This window comes from Arachis hypogaea, chromosome 3, assembly GCF_003086295.3.
Source record: "Arachis hypogaea cultivar Tifrunner chromosome 3, arahy.Tifrunner.gnm2.J5K5, whole genome shotgun sequence".
Classification (NCBI taxonomy): Eukaryota; Viridiplantae; Streptophyta; class Magnoliopsida; order Fabales; family Fabaceae; genus Arachis; species Arachis hypogaea.
In genome coordinates this window covers 8,491,104-8,501,938 of record NC_092038.1, presented here as the reverse complement: position 1 = coordinate 8,501,938, position 10,835 = coordinate 8,491,104, and the positions used below count along the sequence as shown (strand labels likewise).

General features: G+C 30.9%; 1 protein-coding gene and 1 pseudogene across 1 annotated transcript; both read right to left on the bottom strand.

Annotated features, from left to right (window-relative positions):
- Nucleotides 1-357: 357 nt before the first annotated feature.
- Nucleotides 358-5,622, bottom strand: LOC112772477 (gallate 1-beta-glucosyltransferase 84A24-like; annotated as a pseudogene).
- Nucleotides 5,623-5,933: 311 nt separating this feature from the next.
- LOC140182928 (cytochrome P450 81Q32-like) lies at nt 5,934-6,916 on the bottom strand. Its single transcript, XM_072230901.1, has 2 exons — nt 6,893-6,916; nt 5,934-6,608 (listed from the first exon to the last, which is right to left on the bottom strand). Exons 1-2 carry the CDS (start codon nt 6,914-6,916, stop codon nt 5,976-5,978), a joined length of 657 nt encoding a protein of 218 aa, XP_072087002.1. The 3' UTR covers nt 5,934-5,975.
- Nucleotides 6,917-10,835: the final 3,919 nt, after the last annotated feature.

Sequence of the window (10,835 nt, the reverse complement as noted above, 5' to 3'; positions counted from 1 at the left end):
AATAGCTTATTAGCTTAGATTAAGTTGAATATGAGAAGAAGCAAAAGTGAAAACTAGACGAGGAATTACAAACAACTAACAGAACAAGCATAATTATATGTGAAAACTTTACATAAAATATTAATACACCTCCATGTGCGATTGGGTTGTTTGCAGTGCAATAGTGTTGTGTTTTCTCTTGGAATGATTTTAATTCGTTCATAACGGTGGGAACAACAACAGAAATAGCGCATCACTTTTTTTCCTCAGAACTTTATTCTCTTATTAATTAATGCAATATAGATCAAAGCTGCAAAGTTCAAACTAACTGTTCCTTGCTGTTAGGAATTGGCTTCTTCAAGAAAATCACCAACCTCACTAAGAGAAACAGTGGGTGACGAAGCACGCCACAGAGGACTGCTCCAGGACTTGCTCCTGGGGACTCCACCACACTATCTTATCATTGTTTCCCGCCTTCTTCAACATTCCTAATAAAACGGAAAGAGTATATAAAAATAATAAAATTGTGAAAGAATAACAATGAAAGAAAAGAAAAGATGAAGAAATTTTATTGATTGTTGATTGATTGAATTGTTCACTATAAAGATAAAACTGTGAAAGATAAAAGATAAGATAAAGATAAAATAGAGATAAAGATAAAAATAACTATAAGATAAGATAAAGACTAAAATTAAAATTGAATTTGTGTATTCTGTTAGGCTGAATTTGTGAGCCGTGAGACGTCTTTATTGTTGTCATGGGCTGAAGTAGAAGAGTGATTTAATACGCCCCCGCAAGCTGGAGGATGAAAGATGTCAAAAATACTAAGCTTATTTAGATTAAGATGGAAGGGTTGAGGAGACAAAGGCTTGGTGAAGATGTCGGCTAGTTGCCCAGAAGAGGAAATTGGGAGAAGTTTCATCACTCCAGCTTGAGCTTTTTGTCGAACCAAGTGACAATCAACCTCTAAATGTTTGGTTCGTTCATGAAAAACCGGGTTAGCAGCAATATGAAGAGCACTCTGATTATCACAATATAAAACTGATGGGCGGATAGGGGAGATGTGTAAAAATTGTAACACATTTAGTATCCATTGAAGTTCACAAGTTGTGTTGGCAAGTGCACGATATTCTGCTTCCGTAGATGAGCGGGCAACGGTGGTTTGTTTCTTGGTCTTCCAAGAGACTAAAGAATTGCCTAAGAAGAAACAATAACCTGTTAAAGATCGTCGAGTGTCAGGACATCCAGCCCAATCAGAGTCACTGAAGTCAAGAAGCTGAATTTCTGATTCCCTTAGAAAGAAAAGTCCTTTGCCGGGACTAGTTTTCAGATATCGTAACACATGCTTGGCAGCTTGAAGATGAGATTCAGTAGGAGATGCCATGAATTGACTTAATTGTTGAGTTGCATACATGATGTCCGGTCGAATAATGGTGAGATAGATAAGACGGCCAACCAAACGGCGATATACAAAAGGGTCGGATAGTAGGGGATTTTTGTCTTGATATAGTCTTGTGGTATTATCCATTGGAACAGAAGCAGGTTTAGCACCTAATAAACCAGAATCCTCTAAAAGATCAAGACAGTATTTTCTTTGAGATAAGCAAATTCCCTTTTCTGATTGAGCAATTTCAATACCTAAAAAATATTTTAATGGGCCAAAGTCTTTAATTCGGAAGTGTTGGTGCAAAATAGACTTAATGGTAGCAAGTTCAGAAATGGAATTACCAGTGAGAACAATGTCGTCAACATAGACTAGAAGGATAGAAATTTGATCACCAATGAATTTAACAAATAGGCTATAATCAGATGAGATCTGCTGATATCCATGAGATAGCAAAAGATGAGAAAGTTTGTCATACCACATACGACTAGATTGTCGTAAACCATACAGTGACTTTAGTAGCTTACAGCATTGATTTGGTTGAGGAGATGTAAATCCAGGTGGCAGAGTCATATAAACATCCTTAGAAAGATCCCCATGTAAGAAAGCATTATTGACATCCAACTGATGTATGGGCCAACGCTTCATAGAGGCCAATGCCAAAACTAATCTGATGGTGGCAGGCTTGACAACAAGGGAGAAAGTTTCTAAAAAATCAACACCTTCAGTTTGAGTGAACCCTTTAGCCACAAAGCGTGCTTTATATCGATCAATTGAACCATCTGGCTTGCGTTTGATGCGATAGACCCATTTACAGCCAACCGGCTTAACCCCTGCAGGGCAATCAACAAGATGCCAAGTTTTGTTTAGCTCAAGAGCATCCAACTCATCTTTCATAGCACTACGCCAATTAGAGTGTTGATTGGCGTCCTTAAAAGACTTTGGCTCAACGTCAGAATGTAGAGATAAAAGAAACCTTTTATGTGGAGATGAAAGAGAAGAAAAAGACATGACTGAAGATAAAGGATACTTGCCCTTTGAGGGAGATTGATTTGTAGAGATGAGAGAGGAATTACACAAGTAATCAGAGAGATATGCTGGAGGTCGGTGAGGCCGGTCGAAATGACGAGGATGGGGTTGCTCAGGTGGTGAAAAAGGTGACGGGGATGAGAAGGTGATGGTGGACTGGTGTCTAGTGCGGAAGGAGAGATGGGTGTGTGTTGAAAGTGTTTCGGTGGTCATGGGTTCAACTTGGCTAGGTAACGATAGTGAGGAAGAGGGAGAGGTTGTTGGAGAAAGTAAAGAACTAGGTGGAGTTGGGTCAATGGGTATAGGTGAGGGTTCAACTGGAAGACTAACTGAATCTTGTTTTTGAGAAGGTGTGTTTGGCAATGTTGGGCTGAGTGTATGGAATTGGACATTTTTTTGTGACTAAGGGCAAGATCATTTCATAAAAAATCACGTTTCTAAAAATCTCAATTCTTTTATCTTCTAAAACATAAACAATATATCATTTAAAACCACTTTGAAAGCCAATAATACAACCTTTTTGGCTCTTGGATCAAATTTTGATCTATTTGCCTTTAGGATAGAAACAAAACATAAGCATCCAAAAATTTTAAGGTCATGATAATTTGGTGGATGATTGAATATAATCTCAAATGGTGTTTTAAAATTAATTGCAGATGATGGAACTCTGTTAAGTAGATAAACAACATGTCTAACAGCATAAGACAAAAAAGATTATGGTAAATTAGATTGAAACATAAGAGCACGAGCTATATTCAAAATATGTTGATGCTTGCGTTCTACCCTTCCATTTTGTTGAGGAGTTTCAACACAACTACGTTGATAAATAATGCCATTTGAAGCATAAAAATCAGGTAAAATAAATTCTGGTCCATTATCGAAACGAATAGTTTTGACTTTTGAGTTGAATTGTGTTTCAATTAAAGTAATAAAATTTTTTATTTGATTTTGCATTTCTCCTTTTGATTTTAATAAAGTAACCCATGTAAAGCGGCTAAAATCATCAACAATAGTAAAAAAATATTTATGATTATGAATAGAACTTTGTCGAAACGGACCTCAAATATCAAAATGTGATAAATCAAAACTTGCATTGGCTTTGTTTAAAACTTTGAGAAAATAAAAGTTTCTTTTGCTTAGAAAGATGACAAATGTCACAGCCTCATCATGATGTATAGAGATAAAAGGAAATTTTTATGTAAATGATTAAGTCTTTGCCCAGAACGGTGTCCTAAACGAAAATGTCATATATTGGAAGGTGTAATGGGTGAAGATTGGATGGAATTTATGGAATGTGTAGTGAATGAATTTTTACCAAAATTGGGTTCAAAGACATATAATCCCTCTCTCATTCTGGCCAAATCAATCGTCCCCAAATTGTTGCTCTGTAAAGTGCAAGAAGAAGATGAAAAAGTGAGTTCACATGTGAGTGCTGAAGTAATTTTTGAAATAGAGATAATATTAAAGTTGAAATGAGGTAAATAAAGAACATCATGAAGAACCAAGGATGGTGAAAATTGAACGATGCCTTTATAAGAAACAGTAGCTTGAGAACCATTTGGTAAATGAACAATAATAGGAGAAATTTGTGTGTAAGAAATAAACCAAGACAAATTTGATGCAATGTGATCTGTGGCACCAGAATCAATGATCTAAGTATTCAAGAATGAATCTCGATTTGAAGAATTGTTAACAGTCGAAAAAGTATTGAAAGAACAAAGATAATGAGTAGTTGGACTTGGCAAAAGCTCAAGTTTGTTTGAAGGACGAGCTTCTTCATTGAAAGGAAATACCATGAAAGAAAAGTGTTGGATTGATGAAAGGTTCAAAAGAGGCTCCGGATGAAGTTGCTGTTGTGCCCTTTCTCCTTGATCCATGGATGTCAGCAGAGCTCAAGAGGAGCTCTGATACCATAATAAAACGGAAAGAGTATATAAAGATAATAAAATTGTGAAAGAATAATAATTAAAGAAAAGAAAAGATGAAGAAATTTTATTGATTGTTGATTGATTGAATTGTTCACTATGAAGGTAAAACTAAGTATATATAGAGCATTAGTTTATGAAAGATAAAAGATAAGATAAAGATAAAATAGAGATAAAGATAAAGATAACTATAAAATAAGATAAAGACTAAAATTATAATTGAATTTGTGTATTCTGTTGGGCTGAATTTGTGGGCCGTGAGACGTTTTTATTGTTGTCATGAGCTGAAGTAGAAGAGTGATTTAATAATTCCCTCCGGCAGCAAGTGAATCTTGAGCTCAGAATCTTTGTGCGGCGGCTTCATCACCCGAAGAAAAGAAAAGAAAAGTGACTCCTGAATCCAAAAGACCGTAAGCGATCTCATCCACCTGCTTCTGCTTCAAATACACTACGCTGCCGAAAGACACGTAAACCACCGAGAACGTTGGCTTTGTGTCGAGCCACTGAATGATACAGTCATCAGCCTTTAGCAAGCCACCCTTCACGGCGGCGTTGTTGGCTTCCTTGGGGTTTCTGAACAACGGTCCCACCGTCTTGATAGGTCGGATCTTAGACATGAAGTCAACATTCTCGTGCTCCAACTCCATAAATGTGTCTATGAGAACGCAAAACGGTTTCTCCAACTCCAAGTTCCTATACTGTCCCAGGATGGCCCTTCTCAGAAAAGGTTCAGGAGTATTAGGGTGCAGAAAACTGGGAATTTCGTCGGACTTCAGCAACGGCATGCAGGGTAAGTGAACGTCGAGCTCTAGGTCGGTTTCGGACGGAAACGGCACCAATTTGTGGTAGTAATGGTAGTAGGCGGAGAAGCATGCGCAGGATTGAACCCAGAGCATGGCGGAAGGGAGGCGGAGGGACTCCGCCACGTCGGAAACCCATGGAATGAAGGGGTTGTTGATGAGGCAAGACACCGGAGGGTGTTGGTTCTTAATGATGACAGGGAGGACTCTCTTTCCAACGGATTCTAGCTGGGAAGATACTGGTCCAAGTCTTGGCGACGTGGCTCGTCCTCGGCCCACTGGTCTTCGAAGGACTCGAGCCGTCCCCAGTTTAGGGACGGCTTACCCGGGACTATATCGCTGGCAAGAGTCATTTGTTTTGCCCAGCTCTCCGGCGTGCAAATGGTGACCAGCAGACCTTTTGTGGCTAAGCGCTTGCTAGCCTCAGGAGAGGGTCGACGTGGCCTTGCCCCGGAAAGGAGACCAGGTATACATGAACAAGAGAATCAAATAATCCTTTTGTCATTTTCGCTCTAAAGTTAATGAAGAATGTGGAAAAAGAATGTGGGTTTAAATAATATTAGAGATTTTGAAGTTTGTGTTGTTGTGTGGATATGTACAAACATGATAAATAGATCAGACTCATAGGTTTACTGGAAAACCAAGAAGTAGTTAGCTGCTTAATCAATAGAGAGAGTGAAATTGTATCAAAATCACGGAGAGAATGTTAGAATTAGTCTATTAGTGTTAGGTTTACTGGGAAGTCGTAGGATGTTTATTTACTATGCAGAAATTGATGAATAAAAATCTAATGTCACGTTATTCAACCAATAAAAATCTAACGTCACAGCAAGATGCACACTATAATACCTTGAATTATTACATATCGGACAGAATCTTAATCATTTGTTGGCGAGGGCTGCATAACACAACCAAAGGTTCAACTTTGGGCATGGTAAGACCTAGTCCTTCCTTCATGTTGATTTCTTCATTTCCAATTTTGTCCAACTCAAAACACTGAACCAATGCTCCCAATGCATGTACCATAACACGTTTTGCCAAAGCAGCTCCAGGGCAAACTCGTCTTCCAACCCCAAATGGAACCATATTATAAACTACGTGATCACCACCGCCACTTCCATCTCCCAGATCAAATCTCTCTGGCACAAACATTGCAGGATCCACCCATAAATCAGGGTCTCTTTGCAGTGTCCACGCATTCACAAGTAGCATTGTTCCTTTTGGTATATCATAACCACAAACTTTGCAATCATTTGAAGACTCGTGAGGTAGAAGAAGCGGAGCCGCTGGGTAAAGGCGAAGAGTCTCGGTTATTACGGTTTGCAGGTACTTGAGTTTGGTTGCTTCTGATTCATTCAAGAGTTGACCATGGCCTGCGTGAGTTTCTATCTCAGCTTCAAGTTTCTTCATTGTTTTAGGGTTGTTGAGGAGAAGTGACACTGCCCATTCCAGAGTAGTAGCTGAAGTTTCGGACCCAGCTGTGAGCATTGCCTACATATATAACATGAATAATGCTTAATATTGTAAAAAGAAATTAACAGTTTGTCATTTTAGTTTATACTATGGCTCTCTAACTTGCTTTTTGCAACCATAATTTGGCTACAATGTTTCATAATTGTTACAAGGAAAGCCTCTAGTAGAAGAAAAATGTAAAATAAATTAAACGATCAAGCATATCTGTCTTTTTATCTTTTAAAAAAAGTAATATAAAAATATAAAAAATAAAAACCAATATTTTTTAACAATAATAATAGCAATTCAAATTCTTATATTACCTTAATACCTTTATCATTCACCATTTTATAAATTTATTATTGGTTACACAAAAAGTTAGTTGGCTAATAGAATAGAATTGTGAAAACATAACTAAAGAAAATACATTATTAGTAGCATTATAGAAGTGCATTATTCTAACATCACATATTCCACTCACACATAAAGACAATCGATTTAGAAATTTCATTGCCTTCATATGCATGCAAAAAAGCTTCCAATAAGTTATAGACACAATAATAATCTAAAATTATATTTAATTTAATATTTTAATATTTATAATTAAATATTTATTACATTTAATATTATTTAATTATTTAATAATAATTTAAAAATTCTAAATTTTAATTTTAATTTATTTTATATTAATTTTTTATTATTTCCGTAATATACTTGTTAATTTAGCTAGCATTGAAAGCAACTCCTAATAAATTTAAGTATTTTGACTAATAATTTTGCACGGATGTCAGCCATTTGATAGGAAAATAAGAATTAATAATTCAATCATATGGTAATCATTCACATACAATTTATTGATCAAAATAAGGTTTCTTTATTTCAATTTAAAAGTGAGGTTGAGCGGATGAAATTCATTCTCTCTTAATTAAGTGTAAGAGATTTGATTCTCGTTTAGAGGCTGAGAGCATGGAAAACAGTAAATTCCCTTTTAAAATAAACTTTTTCTTTTGGCTTCTATTTGATTTTAGTATATAACAAGTTTAATCACTCGTGTCATGCACGTGATAAGATTAAAATTATAATTTTAAGTTGTTATGTTAAATTTTATTTTAATTATAATAATTTAATTAATAAAAAAATAGCTTGTATATGTTGTTTTTTTTTTCTTAATATAGTGTTAATTGTATTAACTATAAAATAGTATTTAATCTACTTTTTTCAATAAATCAGGCATATATATTCAATATGACCATAAATAATTTAGTAATACTTAAATCTACCAACAAAATTTTATATGTTGGTATACTGTGAAGTAAGAAAATATCAAAATCAGCTCAAAATGAAGAACAAATTAATAGAGAATCCTAATGCAGAAAGATTTGTAATAAACAATAAATAATTTAAACCTACTGAATAACAATTCAATGCTATCCTTTGATACCTACAAAATATATACATGAAACAACACTGTATCAATGTTTGTATATAAAATTATATGATTAACGTAATTATAAAATTGTTTGTCAAGAGAATAAAATTATACGAATTTTTATGATAATTTTAATATTTTCAAACTATTAATGTACAATAAGAATTCATCTATTAGTTCCTAGAATTTCTAAATTTTTTTAAGTGATAGTAATAAATTTTAATAAATAAATAGATTTAGTAAGACATTTTGTTATTACCTTTTTATTATAGGCCTCTCAAAAACTTCTCTATATACCACATTCATCGTGCAGTAATTTCCAAGTGTATTAACCCGTGACATGCACGTAATAAGATTAAAATTATAATTTTAAATTATTTTATTAAGATTAATTTAAATTATAATAATTTGATTAATAAAAATATAACATGTTATGTATTATTTGTTTTTTCTTAAACTAGTGTTAAATATATTAACTCTAAATAGTTATTAATTGGTTTTAGTAATCTACTTTTTTTAATAAATCAACCATATATACTCAATGTGACCATAAATAACTTAATAATAGTTAGACCCACCAACAAATTTTTATATGTTATTTTACTGTCAAATAAGAACATATCAAAATTAGCTCAAAATAAATAATAAATTATTAGAGAATTCTAATGCACAAAATTCTCTAATAAACAATGAATAATTTAAATCTACTAAAAAACAACTCAACACTTTTCTTTGATACTTGCAAAACATATATCTAAAATAATATTATATCAATGTTAGTATACAGTTTTACAATCATCGACCGTATTTACTATACATGACTCCTTCTTAAAAGTTATTATATACATGTGTGCAGTCGGAAGATAAATTACTGGACTTTATTTTATTTTTCTAAATTATTATAATTATGCATTATTCATTAAATGCTAATTGTAATATTGTAATATAATTATAATAAAGATATTTTTCTAAAATAAATTTAGAAGAGAGAATAGTACTTTCATTTTGGAGGGAAAATAAATTCATGAGAAATTGACACCTCAATTTTATTAGTTGATAATGTATTAAATATTGATTTTATATAATTATAATAAAAATATTTCTCTAAATTAGTATAATCATGCATTATTCGTTAAATGTAAATTGTAATATAATTATAATAAATATATTTTTTAAAATAAATTTAGAAGAGAGAATAGTGATTTCATTTTGGAGAAAAAATAAATTCATGAGGAATTAACACCTCACTTTTATTAGTTGGAAAAAAATCCAATTTTAGTATATTTTGTCATTATTATACATTTTTCTCTAATCATATATCCACTATTTTCTTTTCTTTGTTTAAACATTTTGAACTTGGGTTTAACTTCTCGTAGTTCTCACTTCTCAGTCATTCTATTAGATGTAGTTGATAACTATTGAAATTCTTTGATTAATATAGGAGAAAAATATATTATTATATGATAGAATTAATATGAGTATATTTTATTATTAAATAAACAAAGTTAATATAAAATAAAATTATACATAAAAAAAACAAAGAAAATAAAATTAAAATAGTAAAAGTGATAAAAAGATTATTTTTATAATTTTGTTTTGTCATTTTTATGTATAGAAGATTAGAAAATAGTAAATTTTTAACTAAATTAATTTATATTTGTTGTATTCAATTTAAATAAGTAATAAATTATCTTATTTTAATTTATTCCTTAAATTTATATATCATAAAAATTAAATCAAATAATTAATATACATAATTTTAAATTATATGATACTTAAATATTTATTCAAATCAATTAGTTGATATAATTAATTCATCATAATAAATTGACTTTAATGAGTTAAACAAAATAATACAGAAGCATGCTACGTTGATTTTATCATTAAAGATGAAAATTCGATTTTTATATAATAGGATAGATAATATAATAGACGGCGAGAAATAGAAAGATAAACATTTTAGATCTTAAGTTGTTTCATTTGAATGTTGCAATGTGGGTATCACATTATTTTACTTATTCTACCCTATGGACCCTTTTGTAACTTTATTTCAATATCAATAGAATTTCACTACCTTTGAGTACTAAATTAAAATTCAAAATGAAACTAAAAAAAAGTAAAGAGTATAAAATTATTGATTGAAAAACACTCTAAATAATAAAAAGCCAAATTAACTTTAATATTAAATTCATTAATACGATTTTAATTTTATATAATAGTTAGAAAATATATTAGTAAAAGCAAATGGAAGAATAGCTTTAATTAGTATTTGATAAAATATTCATTTAGAATAATTAAAAAATATAAATTTATGATATTATTAAAAATAATACATTTTTATGTTAAAAAAATTATATTTAAATAAAATATTTATAAAATATAAAATTTAGAGTAATATAGCTTTATAAACATTAATCATTAATCAATTATGAACTAACATAAAATTATAATATAATTTATTTATGAAAAAAAATCAATAATTAATATTAATAAATATAAAAATCATCCAAACACTTTAATTAAAAGTATGAATGGTTAATTATTATTCATTATTAATAATATTTTGTTCATAAAAAATTGAAAATATAATTATTCAGATTTAGATTTTAGAAAAATAAACGTATAAGTAACAAATGATCTATTTTATCATGTATATTATAAATTAATGAATTAAACTAACTGATATAACGAATTATAATTAATTAATTGGTATAAATTATAATAAATTATATGATATTTAAAAAGAAAATAAAATGAATAAAAGAACAAAAAAATAGAAGAATAAAAGACAACAATAAAATAAATTGAATGTAAGTTTTTTTTCTTTTTACAAATTT

Coding starts and splice junctions, on each gene's coding strand:
- LOC140182928 (XM_072230901.1), bottom strand. CDS start 6,916: ATGGTGAATGATAAAGGTATTAAG. Junction 6,609..6,892: donor TGAATGATAAAGGTATTAAG/GTAATATAAGAA, acceptor TTATATATGTAG/GCAATGCTCACAGCTGGGTC.